Source organism: Hyperolius riggenbachi, chromosome 8 (assembly GCF_040937935.1).
Source record: "Hyperolius riggenbachi isolate aHypRig1 chromosome 8, aHypRig1.pri, whole genome shotgun sequence".
Taxonomy (NCBI): Eukaryota; Metazoa; Chordata; class Amphibia; order Anura; family Hyperoliidae; genus Hyperolius; species Hyperolius riggenbachi.
The window spans coordinates 31,773,768-31,801,180 of record NC_090653.1 but is presented as its reverse complement, the minus strand read 5'-3'; the positions used below and the strand labels follow the sequence as shown (position 1 = coordinate 31,801,180).

The window sequence follows — 27,413 nt, the reverse complement described above, 5'->3', positions numbered from 1 at the left end:
TGGCCCCAGAAAATTCTGAAAAATTTCAAATTTTTTATAAATATGAATGAAAACAGATTCATGCAGGTCCTAAAACTGGATAATGAGAATCCACGTAAACAAATCATTATACTACTTCATTTATGCTGAGGGTGAAATAATCCAAAGTTGTGGATTTGTGCAGTGCGCGAAGTATGTGAACGAGTATATACAGCTTATTAGAAGTAGTAAGTCTCACTCTGTGTTTGATGAAGACAGCAGGAGCACTTGAAACATCACTGTCTATTATAATGTGCCAGGAATATAAATTACAGGTTTGAAAAAAAAAATGTTTTGGATGGATGTGGTGAGCCAACTGGGATTTTATAAGAATGATATTTAGCATCGTGGGCAGCATGGTAGCATAGCGCTTAAAGAGGATTTGTAACATCAAAAGATCCCCTGGGGGGTACTCACCTCGGGTGGGGGAAGCATCAGGATCCTAATGAGGCTTCCCACGCCGTCCTCCGTCCCCCAGGGGTCTCGCTGCAGCCCTCCGTACAAGATGACGTCATTATTTACCTTGCTGGCTCCTGCGCAGGCGCTCTGACGGCTATCGGCTCCGAACTACACGGAAATACCCGATCGCCGTCGGGTCTGCTCTACTGCGCAGGCGAAAGTTTCCGGCGCCTGCGCAGTAAAGCGGACCCGACTGAGATCGGGTATTTCCGTGTAGTTCGGAGCCGAGAGCAGCCACAGCGCCCCCGCTGGAGCCAGCAAAGGTAAATATTGAACTGACAGTCGGCTCTGTCGCCGGCTGTTGGGAGGGCTGCAGCGAAACCCCCGTGGGACAAAGGACGGCGTGGGAAGCCTCATTAGGATCCTGAGGCTTCCCCCACCCGAGGTGAGTACCCCCCAGGGGATCTTTTTGACGTTACAGAGTCTCTTTAACGCTCTCTACTTGCAGCACTGGGTCCCAGGGAATCCCAGCACAAAGTTTGTACGTTCTACCCGTTTCTGTGTGGGTTTCCTCTGGGCATTCGTGTTTCCTCCCACATCCCAAAAACATACAGATAAGTTAATTGGCTTCCCTTAAATTGTCCCTAGATTACAATACATACAATACACGATACATGCATAGTTACATAGTTATTTTGGTTGAAAAAAGACACGTCCATCGAGTTCAACCAGAGAACAAAGTACAACTCCAGCCCGTCCCCCACATACCCCTGTTGACCTAGAGGAAGGCTAAAAACCCTTACAAGGCATGGTCCAATTAGCCCTAAAAGGGAAAAAAATTAATTCCCGACTCCAGATGGTAATCAGATAAAATCCCTGGATCAACATCATTAGGCATAACCTAGTAATTGTAGCCATGGATGTCTTTCAACGCAAGGAGAGCTTCTAAGCCCCCTTTAAATGCAGGTATAGAATTTGCCATAACGACTTCCTGTGGCAATGCATTCAACATCTTAATCACTCTTACTGTAAAGAACCCTTTCCTAAATAAATGGCTAAAACGTTTTTCCTCCATGCGCAGATCATGTCCTCTAGTCCTTTGAGAAGGCCTAGGGACACAAAGCTCATCCGCCAAGCTATTATATTGCCCTCTGATGTATGTATACATGTTAATTAGATCCCCTCTAAGGCGTCTTTTCTCTAGACTAAAGAAACCCAGTTTATCTAACCTTTCTTGGTAAGTGAGACCTTCCATCCCACGTATCAATTTTGTTGCTCGTCTCTGCACCTGCTGTAAAACTGCAATATCTTTTTTGTAATGTGGTGCCCAGAACTGAATTCCATATTCCAGATGTGGCCTTAAGGTGGCCACTAACTGTCCAATTTCTAGTGAAAAATAGTTTGAGTGAGCAGAAATTCTGATTGGACGAAAAAACGTTCACTACACCATCAACTAACCAATCATTGCTTCCTATCTATCACGACCACCAAGAAAATCCAAATTTTCGTTTGACGAAAATTTATTCGGGCGACATTTTTTTCACTCGTTCATAATCGATTGTGTCCACCAATGGAGATTATTTACAACCAATCCGATCAGAATTTCTGATCGCTTGAATGATTTTTCGCTAGAAATTGGACCGTTAGTGGCCAGCTTTAGACATATGACTATGGTAGGATTAAAGTGTGAGCCCCTGTGAAGGACAGTTAGTGACAAGACAATATACTCTGTAAAGCGCTGCGGAAGATGTCGGCACTCTATAAATACTAAAGAATAATAATAATTTCATATCTCTGGAACTGCTGATCATTTTGACATGGGGTTTTCAATGACCGTAACCAAGATTTATTATTCGTTTTTCATTGCGCTTAATATGGCCCAGATTTGTGACGGGTTTGCTTTAAAGAAAGGAAGATGCTGTTCCTGTGTGAAAGCATCTTCTATGCCAATAGTTTTATTCAGCTTTATAGGCAACACGGCCAAGTATAAAACAGCCAGACAGCTGGGGGGCGATGAGACAGCCAGCAGTCACCGCCATGGCAATAAAATCACATTCTGAAAGGGAATCTATACCATATTATATCCAGCCTGAAGTGTAATGAAAGTGGGAGCAAGCCCTAAAAGGACAAGAGAGCCTATGGCCATAGGGGCCCCCAACGTCTTACCCTTCCTCCTTCCGATACAGGCCCTCCCCTCTATTGTTCTGGCCACTCTTGTTATAGGTGGGAGGAGTCATGATGGCAGGACTGTTATAGGGGCGTGTCATGGTGGCCATACTTGTTATACAACTCCAGGAAGAAGAGCCCCCCGGACATAGGTGTCACCATGGGTGCCAGTGGAAGGAGGTGTGAACATAGGGGACTTATTGAACTGTACTTACACCCCTGATAGCAGTAGACGTCATTTCGGATCACATGTGACTTGGGAATTGTAATGCCATGACTAGTGTTGTTGTTCGAATTCAGGTTCCTGCATTCAAAAACCCAAATTATGCCGAACACTGCACTTCAGCTTCAAAGCAATGGAGAGGGTCATGAGAAGGTCACTAGCTGCGTTTTAAGAGGCTCCGATGCTTCCTCCTTATGAACCGCAACCATGTGACCCTCTCCACTAGCTTTGGCGTAGTGTATGTCGTAAATCAGATTTCTGAATACAGGAACCAGGATTCGAACAACAAGTCTGGCCACGACCTTTCACGTAGAACGCCCGTGTTGCTGTTCTCACGACAATGTGATTCTTGCCAAATTGTAAAAAATAATCTACATGCAAACCCATGCGAACGGAAAGCATTGAAATATAAAATGTTAATGTTTTATAAGACATGAGCTTATTATGAATTTTAATGCCAGCAACAGCTTTCAGAAAAGTTGGGTTGGGGCATCACGAAACTGAAAATTTGTGTTATGACAAAAATGAAAAAAAAAAAAAAAACTCACAATTAGGTAGGTTGATTGGTAACATCTCAGTAACTTGATTAGGTATATGATGAATATACCAGAAATAAAAGTCTGTTAGAAATAAAGATTGGGTCGGGTACACCACTGTGAAGATACACAATATCATTCAAATAAGCCAGAGAAATGTCTGTATGCAAGGGACAAGGCCCAAAGCCATTATTGGACGGCCATGACCTTTGGGATGTCAGATGTTACTGCATTAAAAAGAACACAATTCTGTAGTGGTGTTTACTGTATGGACTCAGGAACACTTCTAAAAAACCATTGTCTGTAAGTAGTTTCAAACGTGCCAAATGTCCGATAAAGAACCATGTTTAAACATGATTCACAAACTCGGCTGCCTTCTCTGGGCCTTAGTTCATTAAGATGTTCTTAAAGAGAATCTGTACTCTAAAATTCTTACAATAAAAAGCATACCATTCTATTCATTATGTTCTCCTGGGCCCCTCTGTGCTGTTTCTGCCACTCCCTGCTGCAATCCTGGCTTGTAATTGCCAGTTTTAGGCAGTGTTTACAAACAAAAGACATGGCTGCTAACAGCATGTGATAGGCTGAGAGTAGCTCAGTGTGTGAGGCATACAGAGCTTGGAGGGGGCATGGAGAGGGTGTGTATAGCTTCTATCCTATCACAAGCAGTGCAGCACATTCCAGCCTGAGTGCCTGAGCCCGACAGAGCCGACAGAAGAAAGAAGATTAGATTATATAACAGAGATAATACAGCCACTGTGCAACTAGGAAAGGCTTCAGTAAGCCAGAGCACATTAGAACAGGTATAGGAACTTATAGGATAGAAGAAATAAGGCTGAAAATTTTGTTACAGAGTCTCTTTAAGTGATATGGAAAACCTATCCTTCGATCTGACAAATCAAAATTATATTTCAGAAAAAGGTAAGCTTTATTGAACAAATAAAGTCAATATCCATCAAAGAAAAAGAGAACAGTAAGAAAAAGTACAAAAGCGCTTTGTATGCTTTGTACAATAAAATTGCCTCACAATATAATCAGACATATAATAAGCTAACAAGGGGACCCCAGTGACGCTTAATTTAACCACTTAAGCCTAACTGGACGGATAAATCCATCCAGTGCAGTTGTGGAGAGTGCACCACCAGTTTGTTACTAAATGAGGCACATGTGGTATCATTTTAACGAGTTGTAGAATTCATTTTGGCGTATCTTAAAGCTAGGACGCACGTCACATAAAAAATGAGTAGGGACAAACTCAATCCAACATAAAAAAGTAATTTTCAAACTTGGGAAAGTCTTAGCAAAACTACAAGAGACATATGTGGTAGCATTTTAACCCTGATAAGTTGCAGAATAGAGTTTTAGAGAGTTTTAGGATTAAGGGCCCATGTCTTGTATATTCTTTTTAGTCACAAACGTAATCAAAAGCAATTAAAGTTTCGCATATTCTGTACCAATATAAAAGACTTGTATGTAAAATGAAAACAAAGTGACAGAATGTCAGAGAAAAATCATGTATTGTTACCATAGGAACTTGGCTTTTTAAATATGTATGCCATGAGGGTATATTACTATTATTTTTGCAAATAAGGTCTCATAATCATCGATAGTGTACAACAAGAAAGCAAAAAAACACAAAACGGAAAAAAAAGACACCTTTATTTCCAAATACAATATTGTCAACATACATTGTGCTAGGAACATAATCTAAATGTTGTAATAACCAGGATGGATAAGCAAATAAAATGTGTGGGTTTAACTTAGGCTAATTGCACACCAGGACGTTGCGTTAGAGGGGGCGTTAAGGTCGCATAACGTCCCCCTAACTCAACGCCTGGTGGTGCTGGATCTGGACGTCAGAGTGAGCCGCGTTGTGCAGCTCACTCTGGCGTCAGTGATGCCGTGATGCGCACTCTTGTGCGCATGCGGCATCACGTGGTCCCGCCGGCCAATCGCCGCACAGAGCGGCTGCTCCAGGAAGTAAACACTGCACGTGCAGTGCATATTAATTAGCCATGTGCCTGGCCGCTCTCCGCTCCTCCCCAACATTACTGAGCATGTGCAAGCAGTCTAACACGGCTCAGCCGCGTCCAAAGTACTGCATGCAGTATGTTGTCTTGTGACGCAGCGTTACAATGTAACGCAACGTCCGCACTGTGAACAGCCCCATTGATTTTTCATTACTGTGCGGTGGGCTGCGTTACAGGCTGCTCTAACGTGCGCCTGTAACGTTCCACTGTGAAACCAGCCTTATAGTTAGCACTGTTTATGGTAAAGCTATATTGGATGTAAATGGAGAAATAGTGTGTTTTTTCTATTTTTTTACATTAATTTCCCTTAAAAATGCATAGAAAATATGGTAATTACTAAACAAATTTTTCATACACTAAAGCCTAATTTGTCCTGAAAAAAACAATCTATAGATCATCTAGGTGTGATCAGTAGTAATAAAGTTATTGGTGAATGAATGGGAAAATTGCTCTCGTCCTAAAGTGGTTAAATGATCAGTTAGACTGTATCACATTGTCAGTGACCAGAATAATATTTCATAGTCTATACCATAAACATGCCTACATCCTTTGAGGACCAAAAATACACTTATCAGTGTAGGTATAATATTCTGATTCAGAAATAAGAATGCAGATTCTGGTATTTGAGAGCAGAAAACCTTCTTACTTGACTGCTGCAGTAACATTACAGACGCCAAGTCCCCAAACTTGGCTATTTATAATGAGTTAAGTCCCTGTTGTTCACTATGGCCACATTTACTAAAATGTAAAATGCTATAGATTCCCTTTAGAAGGAGAGGTGAATTCTGCCGAGCCGCAGAGGAGAAGCTGCTTTTCGGGGCGGCGCTATGCCGTTATGTCTTCTGTGAAGTGTTGTTTGCATAGAAGCATCATCTCCTTTTGGCAAGCTCAGCAGTTTTCCCACCAATACAGGCAAATTTCCAGCTCTTGAGCACTAATGCAGACAGTTTATAAGGCTTCATAGGAGTGTTTTGTGTTTTGTCATGTGTTTCTGCTGGCAAATACAAGCAGTTTCTGAGCAGAGCCGGATTGTCCACAGGGCAACCTAAGCAGAGGCCTGGGGCCTCATGGGTGTCTAGTGGCCTGGCTGTCACCTCTTCTGATCTCCCTCCCAAGTTCATACTTACCATACATGTCATATGGTAAGCAGAGAGAGCCTAGGATAGCATTTTGTCCCATTATACCTTAATCCAGAGCCGGGACAAGGTCCTCCAGCACCCAAGGCTGAGACACCAAAGTGCACCCCTTCATCCCTGCCACCCCAGCCGTCACACACTGATTGCTATTAGACTAAGAGGCGCCACAGGACCCACAACCTCCCCAACACCTAAATCTCTAGTTATCTGGCTTGCAGTCACTGCCATGTATGCACATTTCTTATTTCTTTCTGCTTCAAACACAATTAGGAATGACAGCTGAATGAATTCTGCGCCCCCTCCTACACTGCGCCCTGAGGCTGGAGCCTCTCCAGCCTATGCCTTGGCCCGGCCCTGCCTTAATCCATCCCTGTTTCTATGTAAACAATGAGGTCAAAGCTGTCCATTTCAAGAGTAACTCCTGGCTACCAGAAAATCCCCCATGAGTAACCTTCCTCTCATTAGATGCCCTGTAAAACTTACAGATACCTAAGAATGGTTTTGACCACCCTGATAACATGAGGGCCAATCTGAAGGGTTGATGCTGCCTCTTGCTTTAAATATCATTTGTACACAGGACTACATTTCCCATGATCCCTAGAGGTGACTGTTAACTACTAATATGCTGCTTTCAGGAAGGTGCATCCAAGACAAATCATGGTTTGGCTGACGATTTAGAATAACCAAAAACACAATACTTGGGCTGGCTAAAAGTGGCCATTGTAGAGGACAAACCTTTTTGAGTAAACGCCACCATGTGACAAGAAATCATTCTTAGCTAGAAAACCAATCTGATGGAATTAATGTATGGTCCAGAGGTTAATGTAGTTTCTTCAGTCGCCATTGGACAATGCTGAACCAAACAGGGCCCACCTGACTGTTTCAGCAGATATTGATCTAAATTGTCCATGGGATATCTGCAAAAATAGGGCCGGACGAAGGTGTCATTTACAGAGTAAAATTTCAAATTGATGACTGATGCCAGGAGTTGCAAAGCCAATTTGATGTGAAAAGTTTTTTTTTCTCTAAGACAAGACCTGATTCCTATCATGTTGGGTCAAACATAGAAGATATGTGACAAATGACCAAGGGTTCGTGTTGACTTTGGCTGGTCCCAGTCGCATGATCCTGTGTTCCTGTTTTATACTTTTTTTTGTGTTGTTTTTTTAAACTGTAGACAAAATTATCTAGGAGAACTGATCCTCCCTTGACCCAACAAAAATTTTCTACCAAACGGGAACTCTGCAGAAGCGTATTGCACAAGTATAGCGCTCAGAGACTGCTTGTTGCTGCTAGGTTGTCTCAATAGTTAGAGTGTCGTGTATGTCCAGTGATCTTTATTTTGGGGGGTTTGCGTCTTACTGTCTCTCTTTATGTTACAGCAAGAGGCAGCTTTCCCTCCAAGACAATCTTCAGCACATGCTTTCCCCACCTCAAATCACCATTGCCCCCAGTGTACAACGACGGCCGGAAACGCAGCCCCCTCCCCTTCACAGAGGCAAATCCCAACAGCTAACGGTGCAGGCCGCCCACAAGCCCCGGCCAAGCAGTGGGAACCTCCTGCAGAGCCCAGAACCAATGTACGGAGCTGCCAGAATCAGGCAGCAGTCCGTGGAGAAGGAAGCTGGAGGTCTTAAACCTGGCATAACCAAGCAGGTTTGTCACCCAGTAGAGCACCCATCTGTCCTGCAGGTTGTCTTCTGTCTGTTATGTTGTGTGTAATTTGTAACTTTCCTCCCCTAGCACTCACACACACAAGCTACATTAAACCCAGTCACTCCTGCCTCGGAACGCACAGTCGCCTGGGTAACCAACATGCCTCACCTCTCTGCTGACATTGAGAGTTCACACATAGAGCGGGAAGAGTACAAGCTGAAAGAGTACTCAAAGTCTATGGATGAGAGTCGCCTAGAGAGGGTGAGTACATTCGTCCCACCAGAGTGTTCTGCTTCTCTTCCATGCTCACCTTTATCTCCTCCACCCACTTATCCCATGCTCTCCTGACCCACTGTCTTGTCCCACTCTCTACTTCTCCACTCCTGCTCCTGCACCATTCTGTACTCTGCTCCAATCCCTTTAGTTCTTGTTACACCATCCTGTCCTACCTCTCCTCTTATCATGCTGTACTGTTCTTTATTCCTATTTAAACCTATTATTTCTTCCTCATCCACAATCCTCTTTGCCTCTTATGTTCTACTTATCCAGCATTTCATCATTGCCCTCAACTTTCTTGTCCTATTTCTCCTTTATCCTTCTCTAATAGCTCATTTTTCTGCTCTACTAACCTCTACCAATGCTGCCCTGTCTTCCTCATCCATTGTTTTCTTCTGTATCTCTTCTATTTGGTTCTTCTCCTCTACTATCCTATCCTCCTTTATTTAGCATCCTGTCTTGCTTTTCTACAGCTGATATGTCCTCCTCCCTCACCATCTTCTCCTCCTCCTTCTCCAGATCCTGTGCTGCTCTTCTAGTCTTGTCTACAGCTGATATGTCCTTGTCTCTCACCATCATGTCGTCCTCCTCCTTCACCACTATCTTGTATTTTCATTTTGGTCTTCTCACCAGCTCACCAGTCCTTCTCCCTCACCATCCTATCCTTCTCCACTATCCTGTCTTGCTCTTCAGTTCTTCTTTACATCTGATATGTCCTTCACCCTCACAATCCTATCCTCCCACTCCACCATGCTGTCATGTTCTTCAGTTCTTCTCTACAGCTGGAGATATGTTCTTCTCCCTCACCATCCATCCTTCTCCATTTACCATCCTACTTGCTCTTCTGTTCTTCTCTATAGCTGATATGTCCTTCTCCCTCACCTTCCTTTGCTCATCCTCCTCCACTATCCTGCCAGGCTCTCCAGTTCCACTCTGCAGGGGTTATGTCCTTCTCCCTCACCATCCTATCCTTCTTCTTTACCATCCTGACTTGCTCTTCCATTCTTCTCTACTGCTATTATGTCCTTCTCCCTCACCATCCATATTCCTCTTCCACCATCCTGTCATGCTCTTCAGTTCATCTCTGCCGCTGCTATGTCCTTCTCCCTCGCCATCCATATTCCTCCTCCACCGTCCTGTCATGTTCTTTAGTTCTTCTCTACAGCTGATATGTCCTTCTCCCTCACCTTTCTATCCTCCTCCACCACCCTATCATATTCTTCTGTTCTTCCCTACAGCTGTTCTTTTCTTCTCCGTCACCATCCTATCCTTCTCCTTTAGCATCCTTACTTGCTCTTCCATTCTTCTCTACAGCTGACACGTCCTTCTCCTTCACCTTCATATCCTCCTCCTCCACTACTATCTTGTCATGCTCTTCTGTTCTTCTCTACAGCTGATAAGTCCTTCTCCCTCACCATTCTATCCTCCTCCTCCACCATCCTGACTTGTTCTTCCATTCTTCTCTACAGCTGATATGTCCTTCTCCCTCACCATTCTATCCTCCTCCTCCACCATCCTGACTTGTTCTTCCATTCTTCTCTACAGCTGATATGTCCTTCTCCCTCACCTTCATATCCTCCTCCTCCACCACTATCTTGTCATGCTCTTCTGTTCTTCTCTACAGCTGATATGTCCGTCTCCCTCTTCATCCTATAGTCCTCCTCCACCATCCTGTACTACTTCTTTACCATACTTCCACAGCATGCATTTCTCTTTGATTATTCCATCTCGCTGCTCTACTATGATGTCCTGTTCTTCTTCCCTGTCCTACTTCTCCCATATGTAGTTCCTTCTCCATCATGCTCTGCTTCTCCATTATTCTACCCTGGTCCTCATCCATCCTCTACTGATGTTCTTCCTTTTGCAATGTCCTCTTTTCTTACCTCTCCATCCTTCTATTCACTTGCATCTCTAAGTTCTCCTTGTTCTTTCTTTTAATTTTGCAAGTTTCTATTCTTCTTTGCTTCCTTCAAATCTCTTGTCTTGGTTCTTCCATCTCTCCTTTTCTCTCCCCTCCTTCCTGTCCTTCCTGTCCTGTAGGTAAAGGAGTATGAGGAGGAGATCTACTCTCTGAAGGAAAGGCTCGTTATGTCCAATAAGAAGCTGGAGGAGTACGAGCGACGCCTCCTCTCCCAAGAAGAACAAACCAGTAATATGCTTCGGCAATATCAGTCCCGGCTTGAGATGAGCGAGAAACGCCTCCGACAGCAGCAGGCCGAGAAGGACACTCAGATCAAGAGCATCTTAAACAGGTTAGAAATGGTAAATACTCTATTATTTACTTCTGGGGATTTGGGGGGAGGTGGGAGAGGGGGTCCTTTGGAACTGGGATCCCCTTTAAGTTTCACAATATCCAGAGAAAACATTATGTATTAAAACCCATTTTGAGCATAATGCAAAGGCTTCAAGGGCCCTGTTTTTTTTTTTTTTTATAACTTGATACTTTTGTAGTCTTAGTTTCCAGATTGTTCACATCTCTCCCTCATCCTTTCTGTCAAATTCCATCATCACTGTCCATTTTCCTCTTTCTTTGCTTTAAAGTGTACCGGTCACGGACCTCAAGTTAATGAGAGGGTACCTGCAGGGAAAACCATACATCAATTCGATCAATAGTTCCACGTATAGTGAAATTTTCACTTTTCTAATAAGTCGACTTTGGCCACACCCTTTCCACCTCCCGTAGCCTTCCTGTCTTTTTTTTGTTTTTGCATTATGGGTGGCCGACAGTTAGGGCTGGTTCACATTAGAGTGGATGCAAATCGGACACGGTAGGCGCATCCGCTAGACCGCCGCTCAGTCTGTCTATATTCAGCCCAGAGGCCGGCAGGATCACGGGGCTCTCCATAGGCTGCATTAGGCCAATTCTTCTTTGTAACATGGAGAATTTTTATAGGTCTACCGTGAACCAATGAGAATTCTCCCGGCTGCTGAAGATTCCCATTGGTCTTTTGCAGCCCAATGGAGATCCCTATGCTTCTGCAGGCCACCTGACTGTGTAGGAGGGACTGAACAGCGGCCGTGGGACATGTGCGTATTACATCATAGTTTGAAACGGTCGCAGTGGACGCGGCAATTAGCCTAGTGAGAACGGACACTGTTTCGTTGCATACATTTTACTGCCCGGTCTAGGAAAATATGCAAAGTTGGGACTCTGCGTTCTGCTTAGCGCAATTTGTCTTTGTGTTAACAAGTGGAGGCAGATCCTATTTTTAACATTAGGATCAGCTTCCTGCGCTAAGCGGAGCTTTAAAAAACGTCCCGTACAGGTACATTTTATATGCAAGTGTGAACTGACCCTAAGGCTACAGTGACATGTTGTGGTCGCAACTCAACGGTGGGGAAAATAAGCATAGCGTGTTATCGGTGCAGTGAGACGCATACAGTGAACCATACAGTACAAATAGTGATGGTCATGTCTAGGAGAACTCATGGAGACGAGACATCTTATTTCGGTGCAGGGCTGCGCCAATGATTTGGGTGCCTCCACAGGCCGTAATGTGAATTACAGCAACAGCGTAATAGCGGCGTTCAGTGACTAATTTTAACGCCAGCGATTACCGGAGCTCAAATTAGAAAAAAAACAAGGTAATTCAGCCGTTGGCGATAGCCGGAGCTCATATTACGTGCTCACCCTGCTGCCGCTGAAATACTATCCCCCCTCGTAGCAACTCAGACGGAGAAGTAATTTGGGCTCCGGCAATTGCGGGAACCCTAAATTACTCATGTGGGGGGCCGCAGACTATAGAAGTGCTGCTATAATGGAGCCCAGCTCAGGCACTATGTGGCTGGCATGTGCGCCAGAAAGAGGCGCTTTACATGATCATCACTAGCAAATCAGAGACTTGCATATCTATCACCTGACCAAACTGATCACATGCTTCTCCGTGAGTTCTCCTAGACAGGACAATCACTAATCAGAGACTGGTTCCCTGACGGCGGCGAAAGGCAGAAACCGGTCGAAACTGGAGACTGGGCAAATCGATAAGAGGTCATAAGACTATTTGATGTGTATTGGTATACACTATATGCGTGATTACATCTAGGGTCCCTGTAAAAAGGACCCTCGAAGTGAGTTATTGTACATGTATTGTTTTTATTACTTTTGATTAAAACTTGATGTTTTAAAGGAATATGAGTGACCTATTGATGGTTTTATCCTTGGTGATGGTCACTATTTGAGATTTTTGTCTGTACACTGTGGTGCTGCAGATATTTGATCACTCAGCGCTTTGGATATTCATTTGGCATAATCAGAGACTTGCATATCTGTCACCTGACCAAACTGATCACATGCTTCTTCATGAGTTCTCCAAGACAGGACAATCACTAATCAGAGACTTGCATATCTGTCACCTGCCCAAACTAATCACATGCTTCTCCAAGAGTTCTCCTAGACAGGACAATCACTAATCAGAGAATTTCATATCTGTCACCTGCCCAAACTGATCACATGCTTCTCCATGAGTTCTCCAAGACAGGACAATCACTAATCAGAGAATTGCATATCTGTCACCTGCCCAAACTGATCACATGCTTCTCCAGGAGTTCTCCTAGACAGGACAATCACTAATCAGAGACTTGCATATCTGTCACCTGCCCAAACTAATCACATGCTTCTCCATGAGTTCTCCTAGACAGGACAATCACTAATCAGAGACTTACATATCTATCACCTGACCAAACTGATCACATGCTTCTCCATGAGTTCTCCTAGACAGGACAATCACTAATCAGAGACTTGCATATCTATCACCTGACCAAACTAATCACATGCTTTTCCATGAGTTCTAGACAGGACAATCACTATTCAGAGACTTACATATCTATCACCTGACCAAACTGATCACATGCTTCTCCATGAGTTCTCCTAGACAGGACAATCACTAATCAGAGAATTGCATATCTATCACCTGACCAAACTGATCACATGCTTCTCCATGAGTTCTCCTAGACAGGACAATCACTAATCAGAGACTTGCATATCTATCACCTGACCAAACTGATCACATGCTTCTCCATGAGTTCTCCTAGACAGGACAATCACTAATCAGAGACTTGCATATCTATCACCTGACCAAACTGATCACATGCTTCTCCAGGAGTTCTAGACATGGCCATCACTGTTTTAGTGACACTGTTAATGTGGGTTTTGCGTTGGCACACTGCAGAAGGATTCCACTGCACCTATCTGCTAATGCACCCATGTGACCGAACCACTACAATATAATTGCATCGCATGTGTTGGGTGTTTTTTCCTACTAGGTTAGTCTATGTAAGGCAGGGGACACACTTGGCTTTCAGTATAACTGCATGCATCTTCTGCACACTATGGTCCATATGCAATAATCTTTTTCTCCTGAGTTTACTCCTAGAAGATCATTTTTCATTTTCTGTTTAACCATCTTAGCGGTATGGACGACCTCAGCTCGTCCATCACCGCCGATGGCTGCCGCTCAGGCCCTGCTGGGCCGATTTTGTTCAAATAAAAAGCAGCACACGCAGCCGGCACTTTGCCAGCCGCAGGTGCTGCCCGATCGCGAGCAGCGGCGAAAGAGGGTCCCCCCAGCCGCCTGAGCCCTGCGCAGCCGGAACAAATAGTTCCGGTCAGCGCTAAGGGCTGGATCGGAGGCGGCTGACGTCCATGACGTCACTCCGCTCGTCGCCATGGCGACAGGAGAAGCCAAACACGGAAGGCTGCTCATTGCGGCCTTCCGTGTTACTTTTGGCCGCCGGAGGCGATCAGAAGAACGCCTCCGGAGCGCCATCTAGTGGGCCATCTAGTGGGCTTTCATGCAGCCAACTTTCAGTTGGCTGCATGAAATATTTTTTTTTTTATTTAAAAAAAACCCTCCCGCAGCCGCCCTGGCGATCTTAATAGAACGCCAGGGTGGTTAAAATAACTTTTCAGCAAAAGTAGGCAAAAAAATACTATCACATTTTTTTTTAGAGTGGTTTCTTGCTTGCTAGTGGTTTAAACCGCATTTTATTGACAAGTTTGAAAATATCACAAGTTTGAGAAAACTCAGGAGAAAAGGGCAGTGCCAAAGTTTCCGCATCACCTCATATTTTTTTTGTTTTTATTTGGCCTATATATTGCTAGTTTTGCAGCAGGATGGTTAACCCCCCTGGTGGTCTAATAAAAACCGCCAGGGAGCAGCAGAGCAGTTTTTTATTTTTTTTAAATCATGGAAAGAACGGGATTTCCTGGAGGGCTTCCCCCGTTGCCATGGCGATGGGCGACATGACATCATCGGCGTCGTGACGTCATTGGGAGTCCCGATCAACCCCTCAGCGCTGCCTGGCACTAATTGGCCAGGCAGTGCACGGGATCTGGGGGGGGGGGGGGGCGGCGCGGCGAGTGGCAGCGGCTAATCGGCGCGGGGCAGCGGCGATCAGAGTGCACACACAGCTAGCAAAGTGCTAGCTGCGCGTTGCAAAAAAAACCCGTCAGGGAGGTTAAAGGACAACTGAAGTGAGAAGAATATGAAGGCTGCCATATTTATTTCCTTTTAAACAATACCAGTTGCCTGGCAGCCCTGCTGAGCTATTTGGCTGCAGTAGTGTCTGAATCACACCAGAAACAAGCATGCAACAATCTTGTCAGATCTGACAATAATGTCAGAAACACCTCATCTGCTGCATGCTTGTTCAGGGGCCATAGCTAAAAGTATTAGAGGCAGAGGATCAGCAGGGCAGCCAGGCAACTGGTATTGCTTAACCCATTCGCGTTCCGTCGTTTTCACTTGAGAAATGTTCACCTCCTATTCATTAGCCTATAACTTTATCACTACTTATCACAATGAACTGATCTATATCTTAAGAGAAAAAAATGAGAGATCGAGAGCCCCCAATAGTGTGTTATCGTTATTGTGACTGGCATAAAATGTAAGGCAATGTGATTATACTCACAAGTCTGGGTTGCCGAATAAGGGCAACCACTTCAATCGCGGACGAGGAGATTAGACCTGTCCTCGCTCAGGTTAAGAAGTCGCTCTCCGTAGAAGAAAAAAAGAGGGGTGTCAACACCCATCCACCAGGTGGATCAATGTGTATTCAATATGTGGAGGCGCCAGAAGAATAAAAAGGTCAAATTTTAAAATGATAAAATGGTGGGAGGCAATGGTGGACTTGCTTACCCAACAAAAAGCACAAACACTGATTCAGTGTAGTATAAAATATATAATTTAATTATTACTCCTCATAAAAAACAAAATATTTGCAACGCGTTTCACGGATCCCAAGTCCGCTTCCTCAGGCAAAGAAAAATATACACAGGCAGGAGCAACAGTATCTCTGTGCAGACACGAGTGGCGCCTCCGCCTCCACATATTGAATGATCTATATCTTGTTTTTTCCGCCACCAATTAGGTTTTCAGCCATTATAGTTTTAAAATAATACATGCCTCCGTAATTAAAACTCACGTATTGTATTTGCCCATATGTCCCGGTTATTACACCGTTAAAATTATGTCCCTATCACAATGTATGGCGACAATATTTTATTTGGAAATAAAGGTGCATTTTTTCCGTTTTGCATCTATCACTATTTACAAGTTTAAAATAAAAAAAAAATATAGAAATATTTCATCTTTACATTGATATTTAACCACTTTACCTCCCTTGCTACGCTTATCTGCTCCCCACAAAACTTTACTTGAAGCTCAGGGGAGTAGATAGGCGTACTTGTGGTAAACAGTGTGCTGTATGCCCAATAAGCTATCTGATTATGTATATAGGGTATCATTTTAACCGTGACAAGTGAGAGAATAGATTTTGTGTTGTTTGACAACTGAGGGCTAAGTCATGTGATTTTTTTTACCGGAAAACTGAATGAAAAGCAATAAAACTGTTATTTTCATGTACTCTATACCCCTAAATAAATACTTGTAAAAAAAAACAAAAGTGACAGCATTGAAAAGAGAATACATAGTTACCCTAGGGACTTAGCTTTTAAAATATGTATGCCATGAGAGTGTATTACTGTTAATCATGAAGATAAGGGCTTTTAATTACTGATAGAGTGCAATGAGAAAACAAAAAACACAAACCAGAAACTAATATATTATCGCCATACATTGTACTAGGAACATTATTTAAATGTTGAGATAACCAGGACAAATTAGCAAATACAATGTGTGGGTTTTACCTATGGTAACATTGTTTATTTGAAAACTATAGTGCATGGAAATGGAGAAATAGTGTATTTTTTCTTTTTTTTCTCATTTTTCCCTTTAAAATGCACAGATAATAACATAATTACTAAAAGCAAATATCACCCTCACAAAGCATAATTTGTGGCAAAAAAAAAAAGTTATAGATCATTTACATCTGATGAGTAGCAATAAAGTTATTAGTGAATGAATGGGAGGAGTGCTGAAATGTGAAAATTGCTCTGGTTTTTAAGCAAAAAACCCTGTGGTGCTGAAGTGGTTAAAAAGTTTAGACCCTTAGGTAAATATTTACATGTTTTTTTTTTATTGTAATGGTTTTTTTTTTTTTATATATTAAACAATTTATTTGGGTATTTTTGGGAGGGTGGGATGTAAACCATAGTTTTTTAATGTAATTGTGTGTTTGATTTAAATTTTTTTTACTTTTTGTTGTAGTTTTACTTTTTGGCCACAAGATGGCGGCCATGAGTTTGTTTACATGACGTCACTCTAAGCGTAACACATGCTTAGAGTGACACATCGGGGAGGGAGCAGCCAGAAAAAGCGAAGCTTCCGAGAGAAGCTGTCGCTTTTTCAGCGGGGGAGAGGAATCAGTGATCGGGCACCATAGCCCGATTCACTGATTGCCTGGCTAACGAACCGCGGGCCAGGAGCTCGCGGCAGCGCGCATGGTTCCTGGACGTAGTTTCTACGTCCAGGAACCAAAATAGGTTAAAAAGGAAATAAATATGGCAGCTTCCATATCCCTTCACTTCAGTAGTCCTTTAAATGTAGGCATCGCAGGTAGGTCTTTGAAGGTTAGGCATTGGTGGGGGGAGGGGACTTTTAAGGGTATGAGTTGGTGAGGGGTCTTTTAAGCTTAGGCATGGGAGGGGGGGAGGCACTGGGCAGGGGTGGTGTTTGGGTTAGGAATTGGTAGGGGGGGGTGCTAAGAGTTAGGCATCGGCGAGGGGGTGGTGGTATGTCATTGGCAGAGGGGTGCTTAGGGTTGGGAATTGGCAGGGGGGTGCTTAGGGTTGGGAATTGGCAGGGGGTGCTTAGGGTTGGGAATTGGCAGGGGGGTGCTTATGTTTAAGAATTGGCAGGGGGGTGCTTAGGTTTAAGAATTGGCAGGGGGGTGCTTAGGGTTGGGAATTGGCAGGGGGGTGCTTAGGGTTGGGAATTGGCAGGGGGGTGCTTAGGGTTAAGAATTGGCAGGGGGCTGCTTAGGGTTGGGATTGGCAGGGGGCGATTGGTGGTTAGGCATCGGTAGGGGGGTACTTAGGTTTAGGAATTCACAGGGGGTGCTTAGGGCTAGGCATCGGCGGGGGTTGGTTGGGTTAGGCATCTGCCAGGGGACAGTTAGAAATTGGCAGGGGTACTTAGGGTTAGGCATCATTGAGGCGGGGGGGGGGCTGTTGTTATTGGCAGGGGAGGTGCCTAGGGTTAGGAATTTGCAGGGGGAGTTCTTAGGGTTAAGCATCAGCAGGGGGGTACTTAGGGTTAGGAATTTGTGGGGGGTGCTTAGGGTTAGGCATCGGCAGGGGTTGGTGGATAGGTATCTGCAGGGGGGAGTGCATAGAGTTAGGCATCGGCAGGGGGGTTAGGCCTCAGCGGGGGGGGGGGGGGGGTGTTATTGGGCATCGGTAGAGGGAGGGCTCTGTGTGAAGATAGCGGCCTTTTCTACATGCATGTGCCCAGAGGACTCTCGTTACACCCCTCCATCATGCCCAAAGTGAGAAAAGAGATCTCTCCTCAGTAACTTTTTGCACTTATAATAATGTGAGAATAAAAGTTCAGGATTCCTGCGTAAGCGATGGCGGCAGCGCCCGCTTCTTGCCGCAGCTTCGGAGCACCTCCAGTTCCCTGAACAATGCCGCCTAATTCTTCCATTTTCTCTGCTGTCATCTGCAAAGCTGCTTTAATCACTCACATTTTCCAGCTCCTTTAAAGACATTATCCGGCGCGTCGCTCCCATATTCTCTTTCCTGAAACTCCGCAGCGGACAATCTTCCGCCTTTCAGGGAAATGGGATTCCGTGAATCGGGGGGAAGCTGTAACATACAGAATGTTCCAGCCTGAATAATAAGCTGCCTCTCTCTCGCCGCTGCTAAGCGCCGGCGTGCTTAATCTGTTTACTGAGAAATTTGCTATGTGTCCTGTGTTCATCAGCGGCTGCGACATAAGCAGCTGGGCTCGCCGAGCCGCTGTCAGTATTATCCAGGGCAGAAAGTGCACGGCCTGCTATTGTGCGCCGCCATGTAGGGTCTGTAGCGGGGTGTTCAGTCTGTATATGAGGCACTTATGTCAGGGCGACATTTATAGGAAATGCATAGCGATCTGTTATTCTTTTTTTCATTTTTGTTTTATTTTGCTTTTTAGAGTCTGTATCAAAACATGTATGTTTTTTTTTTTAAATCAGGAATAGGTTAACCTCTTGAGGACCATGGTGTTAAACCCCCCTAGTGACCAGGCTAATTTAACCTTAATTGGCCACTGCAGCTTTAAGGCCAAGCGGCAGGGCCGTATAACTCAGCACACAAGTGATCCCCCCCCCCCCTTTCTCCCCACCAACAGAGCTCTCTGTTGGTGAGGTCTGATCGCCCCCCTGTGTTTATTTTTTATTTTTTTTATAAATATTTGTTTGTTTGTTTTTTAAATATTTTTTGCAATTTTTTTCTCTTTTTTCTAAATCCCCTCCCTCTCCCCAGCCGTCCAATCACGGTGATCGGCTGTCATAGGCTTCTGCCTATGAGAGCCGATCGCTCTCTTGTCCCCCGGGGGACAGCCGTGTCACACGGCTGTCCCCAGTACAACGCTGCCGCTGATCGCAACGCTGTACATGTAAATACCGCCGTGTAACAGTCTTCCGAGCGGCGATCGCGCTCGGAGACTGAAGGCGGAGCTCAGCTTCGCCCACCAAGCGGGAGATGTGCGCGCAGTGTGCACGCGATTTCCCGTAAACTGCTGCCCCAGGACTTTACGCCAATCGGCGTTAGCTGGTCCTGGGGCTGCCGCCGCGGCCACGCCCATCAGCGTGATGCGGGCGGCAAGCGGTTAAAGGAAAAAAACTGCCCCTATGGGATACTTGCCATGGGAGAGGGAAGCCTCTGGATACTTATGAGGCTTTTCCCCGTCCTCCTTTGTAGCCCCGATCCACCGCTGGCTCCCCCTGAAAATCCAGTGACAGACCCAGCAAGAGCTGCAGCCGCAGGGGGGCCCAGAAGCCACAAGGGGCCCATCCTAAGAGACTGACAACTAAGGGCAAGGAGAGAAAAAACATTCTACTCTCTGCACAATTGTTCTAATGACTGCATCTGCTCAGCCACTGATAAGGAATCATACAAAGTTTTGCAGACAAAGATTTGGAGATATTCCCTATTCAATGTTCAGCAGGGTACGGCCTTTCTACCCCTCCCCAAGTGCTGTGTACTGTAGTGATGAGGCCCCATTCAAAGTTCTGCAGGAGGGCCCAGTGATTTCTAGTTACACCCCTGAGCACGCGGCAATATTTACCTTTGGGATCCAGCGCAGGCGCAGTACCATCTTCTCCCTCGGGCTCCGGCGGAAATAGCCGAGCCGGATTAGGACCACTCTACTGCGCAGGCTCAAGACTGGTAAAAAGAAACATACACACACACATATCCCCTGACACTATCTCCCCACACAGCAGAGTAGGGTAGCGGATCAGTGTAGTATTTACCCGCTTCAGCGATGTGTCGTGTCTCTTCTGCTCTTACTGGCAGTTGCTTCCATACTTCCTTCTCCCGATCACGTGACACGCTGCAGGAGCAAGAGATGTGCAGCATAGATTGTGTGGCTGTCAGGAAGATCAGAGGAGACCCAAAGCAGCACTGGAGCAGGCAAATATTAACCTCTTGCCGACCACTCCACGCTGACTGGCATGAATGGCTGGGAATGGGGTTTTCAGGATCGGAGCTCCGCCCTGCCTTTGGTCTCTCAGCGGCAATCGCCTCTCAGAGACTGTTAGGCGGCAAAACCGCCGTCTAATATACCTGTACAGCTCTGCAATCTAGGGCAGCGCTGTACTGGGGACAGCCGTGTGACACGGCTGTCCCCTCTGTAGGCAGGAAAGTGATCGGCTGTCATAGGCTGAAGCCTATGATAGCCGATCACGCTGATTGGCTGGCGGGGGGAGGGAGGGAGGGAGGAATAAAAAAAAATAATAAAAAATATAGGCAAATTTATTAAAATAAAAGAAATAAAAAATATTTATAAAAAAAAAACAGCCGGTGGAGCGATCAGACCCCACCAACAGAAAGCTCTGTTGGTGGGAAGAAAAGGGGGGGGGGGGAATCACTTGTGTGCTGAGTTATGCAAGCCCTTAAAGCTGCAGTGGCCAAATTAGTAAACAATGACCTGGTCACTAGGGGGGTTTAACACTGCGGTCCCTAAGTGGTTAAAGGAAACCTGAAGTGAACTAAAATTGGCAGCCTTATGGCCCATACTCACGAGGGACTTTTGTCGCCTCAACACGCGGCGCGCGCGTGTTGCGGCGACAGGTCGCCCGTGAGTATGGGCTGTTGCACGCGCGCGCACCCCGAACTGTCGCCCGTCGCTCATGTCGCCATGCGATTGAAAGTTTCAATCGCATGGCAACAGTCGCCGCCGCACCTCCGCCGCAACTGTCGCTAGTCCGCGTGAGTACGCAGACTAGCGACAGCAACATGATAGTAAATAAACGGCGCTTCCGGCGGGGGGAGGGACAACGGCGACAGCTTCCGTCGCATCAGTTGCCAGGTCCCTCCGCCGTGTGTATGCGGAGGGACCTGGCTACTAGCTGTCGCAAGCACGCTCCCGTGTGCTTGCGACATGCAAAAAAGTTGCCCGTGAGTATGGGCCATTATACTTACCTGGGACTTCTACCCCCCGTGGCAACACATCCACCCAGCGCGAGCATGCTCCCAGTGCCAGGAGCGCTCTGTACATGCACAGTTCTCAAACCAATGAACCAGGCATGCGCGGAAAGGACAGAAAGGAGGAGGCCAAGTAGACGCTGGGGGACCTCATGGATTACGGGGGCTGGAAGCAGTGGAGCCGTTTAAAAGGTAACATGAACTGAACTAAAATTGGCAGCTTTATACTTACCTTCTTCCAGGTAAGTAAAAGGCTGCCATTTTTAGTTCAGTTCAGGTTACCTTTTAAACTACTCCACTGCGCTTCTCTGCTGAACGGATCCCCCGCGGTCACTATAGTCTCACCACTTAGTTTGTGCTTTTTAATAAATGGTAAATTTTAATAAACAATTTGGCCCACGACTTAGACTATGCTGTAGATTTTGGCCCCCTTATGTGATTGAGTCTGACACCCCTGCGTGTGAAGGATGTCGGATAAACCTTATTACTTTGGATTTCTGGGACTGCGTGACAAGAAAACAAGACAGCCGCCAGTGGTAGCTGGGACCATCCCCTCCTAAATTGTGCCATCAATCTCTGTCCTAAAAACACATTTACTTTTCTGTACGATCAGAATAATAGAGTGTGCGGGAAGTTGCAATTGCCGAGGCTTAATATGAAATAAACTGTGACAACGCTCGCTGCATAGGAGAGCCGCCGTATAACGGGAGGCCCCTTATCCTGGGGGAGATGGGTGATAAAGCGGGGAAGCGTTTAGCTGATACGCTGTTTTTAAGTGGATTTTCATATAGCCATGCCGTGTTCTCGCTATTACGCCACTTACACCTCCCTGCGTCAGACTCAGAATTCTCTCGCGTCAAATCACATACATCTCTGTGTACTGCTGTTATCTGAGTGGGGTCTACAGTTAAGAAGAATAAGTAGTAAAGCGCTGCAGAAGCAGATTAAAGGGAACCTGAACGGAGAGGGGAGTGGAGGCTGGTATATTTAAGGACCGGGCTCATTTGCAGCGATCTGTGCTGAATGGGCTCTCCAGCCCACAGCACAGATCGTGTTTGAGCCAGGGGCGACCAGACTCCCCCCCCCCCCTTTTTTCCCCACTAGGGGGATGTCCTGCTGGGGGGGGTCTGATCGCCGCCGGCTATCTTTGTGTTGCGGGGGGGGGGCTCATCAAAGCCCCCCTCCGCAGCGATATCGGACCTCCCTCTCTTTCCCTCCCTCCCCTCCTTCCCCTGGACGGCACAGGACGGCAATGCGTCCTGCGCCGCCTCTGACAGGCTTCAGCCTATCAGATGCCGGCGATCCCCGGCCAATCAGAGGGCGGGGATCGACGATCTCCTTTACGGCGCCGCTGATGTAAACAGCGGGATTTCTTCCCCGCGTGTTTACTTTTAGCCTGCGAGCCGCGATCGGAGGCTCGCAGGCTGTTCACGGAGACACCCTTCGTGAACTTACATAGAAAGGCCGTTCGAACGAGCGGCCGTTTCCATGTAAAACCACTAACGACCAGCCGTCGCCTATCGGCTTTAGGCGGTCGTTAAGTGGTTATTAAATTTAACCTTTTGGGGACCGGCTGCCTACCCCCACTTAAGGATCAGGCCATTTTACATGCGGGGGTGGGGGGAGCATTTGGCAGGTGTCCCCAGTGTAGCCAGCAGCCTTTACTCACCTCCCAGGCTCCGGCGATGAGCAGCTCTAGCCCCCTCCACTCTGGCTGGCATTCTTGCTCACAGTGACTCTCAGTTCCGGGTCGCGGCTTGATGACGTCATCAAGCCGGGACCCGACACCTAAGTCAGAGTGAGCAGAGATGCTGGGCAGAGCGGAGGCATGCGATGATCGCCGAGGGAATGTTAGGAAGGTGGGTGGATCCTCTTCTTCCCCTCAGACTGCCGCAGCTCTAAAGGTGATCACTACAATCCGCCGGCAATCGTAGTGATCATGTGATCAGGAGACAATCGCAATGGCTCCTGATCATTGTTGGGAGATGTCAGCTGTCATATGACAGCTTAATCTTCTCTCTCGGGTGTGCACAATCGCGTCGGGAGCGGAAACGGCAGGCGGCATAAATCCTACGCCGCATCAGCTTTAGACAGCCACAAGTGCGGCGTAGGATTTACTATCAGCGGTCTCCAAAGGGTTAAGGACCCTTTCACACTGGCGCGGTGCGGCAATTTGATGCAGCCTAATGCTAAGGCAATGAAAGTCTATGGAGTAGTTCATATTGCATGCGATGTGCTGCGCTGCGCTGGAAGTACTCTATCTAATGCAAGCGCATACCTACGTTACCGTGCAGCTCCTGCGGTGACCTGTGGTGGGCCGGAAGTTATGTAAGTCTACGGCGACGCTCGTGTTTTTAAACAGACCGCAGTTTTTTTTACAAGCATGCAGGAAGAGTATTTTAGCAACACGCTTACGTGCACATCATTGAGTCACAAACAGGAAGTGAGCATCACTTCCTGCTTGGCCTGCTGCCAGACAGGGATTACCACGGGAATCCAGCAAGGCCTGTTTTTGGCCGTATGGGGGCGCATCCCTCCCCTCCCGGGCAGTACCACACTGCTAACGACAATATGCAGTGTGAAACCATTCTAAACAATACCAGTTGCCTGGCTGTCCTGCTCATCCTCTGCCTCTTAAGGTCTCCACACATCTAGCGATTTTGGCGGGCGATCGGCCCAGAGACAGATCTCTCTGTGATTGAATCTGAGCGGAGAGAAATTTATTAGCGGCCATAAACCAAAGGCCGATGCCCAATCGATTTCAGTATTAAATCTTGTAAAGCTGCCCCCAGCCTCTGTCCCCCTAATGTTTTTTGTCCCCTCCCCCCGTTGCCCATGCAATTATACGTTCCCTGGCCCTGTCTTCATACTTCTGCATTTGCCGGGAATTATAGGACGTGGTGCGCATTTGTGACGGTAAAGTATAACTGCACAGGCATGGGGGTAGGGGGGGGGGGTACATAAAAGATTCGCGGGGACAGCAGCCGAGGTTTCCGTCACATTTATCGTTCACAATTTACACACGCTGTTACCACGTCGTGCACCCGATTGAGCATATCGGGCATGCTCTTGGCAAACAGGATGGTCCGACACGCTGATCGCCGCTAACCGCATTTGGGCTTGCTTTTGGGGCGTTGCTGCCAGATCTGCTCCGTCACAGCGCCCCCTACGTCCAACACTTTAATCTCCTCCAGCACCACGCAGCGCCACATAATAACGATACAACGCTAACGCATGCAAGGAGGTGGAGCTACATCATGCAAGCTGGTACTGGCCCCACCCCTTCCCCTGATGCCGGGTTGCCTCCCAGTCACCTCCGCCCCTGCGATTTCGTGATCACCCACATTCCAGCATTTATTGTTTTCCGTTATGATAGGGATACATGTAGGTGATTGTGAAATAGGATCGGAAAGGGTTAAAGCACTTTTCTTGTGGCATCGCTTACCAGTAACAGACTTGGATACCACAGTTTTTACATACATGCATACATGATAGCTGCCATTTTGCTGGGGATGTCAGTACTATACACAGAAAATAAAAAGTTCACCGCATTTTTTGATTCCCAGTGCAGGCATAAATATATTTTTCTACAATCCAAGATATAACAGTAGCTGTCCCATCTAAAAAGAGCTTGAAACTGGCTCGCCTCTGCTCTGCTGCTTCCGGTCATACATTTCTTGATAGGTATTTTAACTGCCAGAGCATCATATCTCCCTAAAGGTAACATGTGACTACTTTAAAGTGGGTCTGAAATGAAAAAAATAAAGACTCCAAGAGATACTTACCTAAGGAGATGGGAAGGCTCTGGGTCTCTAGAGCCTTCCTGTTCCTCTTCTGGTCCCGTAGTTCCAGCGATGGCTTGCCTGTTTGCAGACCACTACCGCTCATGTCTCTACTCACTATCAATATATTGGCAGACAACCCTGCAAAACATGATTCACAATGCAAAGTATTTTTGGAGAAATTCCACAAATAGCACCCAGGGCTGCACCCCCGGGGGTAGCGCCACCACCATGGAAAGGTTAAGAAACACAGGTCCTACTTGTGCATCCACTCACCAAAAGCGCGTCTTGTTTCAATGCGTATCAGGTAAGTCAGCCAAGGATACCCATTCCAGCATTGCACTCTAAAAAACTTTAATGTAAAACGCCAGGGACTGTGTGGCAGGCATATACTCTGGCCGCGTAACACAGCGCAGCACGTGGCCTTCAATCCACCCGGCTTCCACGTCTGACGTCAGTGCTGGACTCCGACTTTGAATCGTGTTTTGCAGGGCTATCTGCCACTATATTGATAGTGAGTGGAGACGTGAGGCGCAGTGGTCTATTGCTATAATCTGTCCGGGGTGGTGTGACCCTTTCATTGCTGCAATCCCCTGAGTACTATAAACTTCCCATTTGAAGCGCAGTGGTCGATTGCTATTTGGTAAGTCTCCGATCGATAGGTCGAAGACTGCTCTCTGTCGCTGCAGGAGGCTTTGGAAGTCTTCGGGAGCCTGAGTACTCCCGTGGATGGGCCGCTTCGTACTGCGCATGCGCGAACGCACTCTCTCACACAATCGCGCGTGTGCACTACAAAGCCTCTCGTCAGTGCCAGATTTGATCGGGGTAGCCAGCGCTGGAACAAGGGGACCGTGAGAGCAACAGGCAGACTCTACAGAACCTAGACCTTTCCCCCTCCTTCAGTAAGTATCTGTTTTTTTATTATTATTATTTCCACTTCGGACTCTCTTTGATTGATAAAATACTAAATGGTATTTTTAGATATGGGCCTGGAGATCTTATAAAGGAGGTTTTAAGTCTGCTGTGCGCATTTGGAATTTGTTGGGAATTAACGCTCTGACATCTGTATTTACTTGCGAGAGCCGTTATTGTGCTTATGGTGTTTTTTAAGTGTCTGTGCCTTTTTTTTTGTCGACATTAACAGGTTTGTATGATTTTTTCTTTATGCATCTGATATAAGTTCTATATTATGATCACTCAATATGCTGGTCAGACATTTTTTTGCCTATTACATATATGTTCCTCTGGGTATTTTGTGCTATTACCAGGGCAGTGTCAAGAGGGGTGATTCTCATGTATACCTCGAAGGCTCAGTCCATCCAAACTGATATTTTTGTGTTTGGTGAAGGCTAAAGATGTCAACCCAATAGTTTCCTACATTTCTTGAGGACTCAATGGTGAGATCTCTTGCACCCGTATGGGGACAATCACCAATGAGTGCATTAAAGTGAACCCGAGGTAAGAAAGGCAAAACAAAAGTTAGCTACTTGCCTACGTAAAGCAAAGCTTCTGGATCCCGAAAAGGCTTCCCATGTACTCCTGGCCCCCAGTGTTGCCGGGCATGGACCCCCGCAACATATACAACAAGAGCTTGTCAGGTATGTTACTGTATGTGGCTGCACTCCCCGATGTTGTACTCATGCAGGTGTAGTACGGCCGCACTCGAGCATGAAGAGGAGCATGGTGGTTTCGGTGAAACCAAGTAATGCTATAGCAGTAATTCTATAATGCGCGAGACGCGTAAGGGTAATTCAGGGTTCCAGTGATCGCCAGACCCCAAATTACATCTCCCTCTGAGTTGCTACGACTTGGAGGGGGAATAGTCTTTAACACTGCCGGGGATTTGAGCTGAAGAAGGGTGAGCCGTCGTTCGGCTCACCCTTCACCCAGCTCACTGGAGGCATACTAATACGTACGCAATTCAAAAGGGTCCCAGGCATCGGCGATGGTCTCCAGGAGGACATGGTGGCCTTTGGAGGATCCCTCTTCCTAGGTTAGTATCTGTTTTTTAGGTCCCAATCCGCCCCGGGTTTATTTAAGTAAAACTACGGTGGCCATAAATTCTATGCATGCTTTACGTATCATGGAAATACAACAATTCTTAACATATTGCAAAGATTGTTTTGGAAGAGATGGTTCTTGTCACTCACAACAACCAATCAAA

General features: G+C 46.2%; 1 protein-coding gene across 10 annotated transcripts in view; it reads left to right on the top strand.

Moving 5' to 3' along the window:
* Positions 1-27,413, top strand: part of SYNGAP1 (synaptic Ras GTPase activating protein 1) — a 401,820-nt gene that overhangs the window by 358,566 nt on the left and 15,841 nt on the right. For 8 of the 10 annotated variants that reach the window (XM_068250158.1, XM_068250154.1, XM_068250160.1 and 5 more), the window contains 3 exons: positions 7,891-8,164; positions 8,252-8,425; positions 10,481-10,702. In XM_068250158.1, coding sequence (XP_068106259.1) covers positions 7,891-8,164; positions 8,252-8,425; positions 10,481-10,702 — 670 coding nt within the window. The remainder of the gene's footprint in view (positions 1-7,890; positions 8,165-8,251; positions 8,426-10,480; positions 10,703-27,413) is intronic. The other 2 variants (XM_068250155.1, XM_068250161.1) reach the window with 1 other exon arrangement.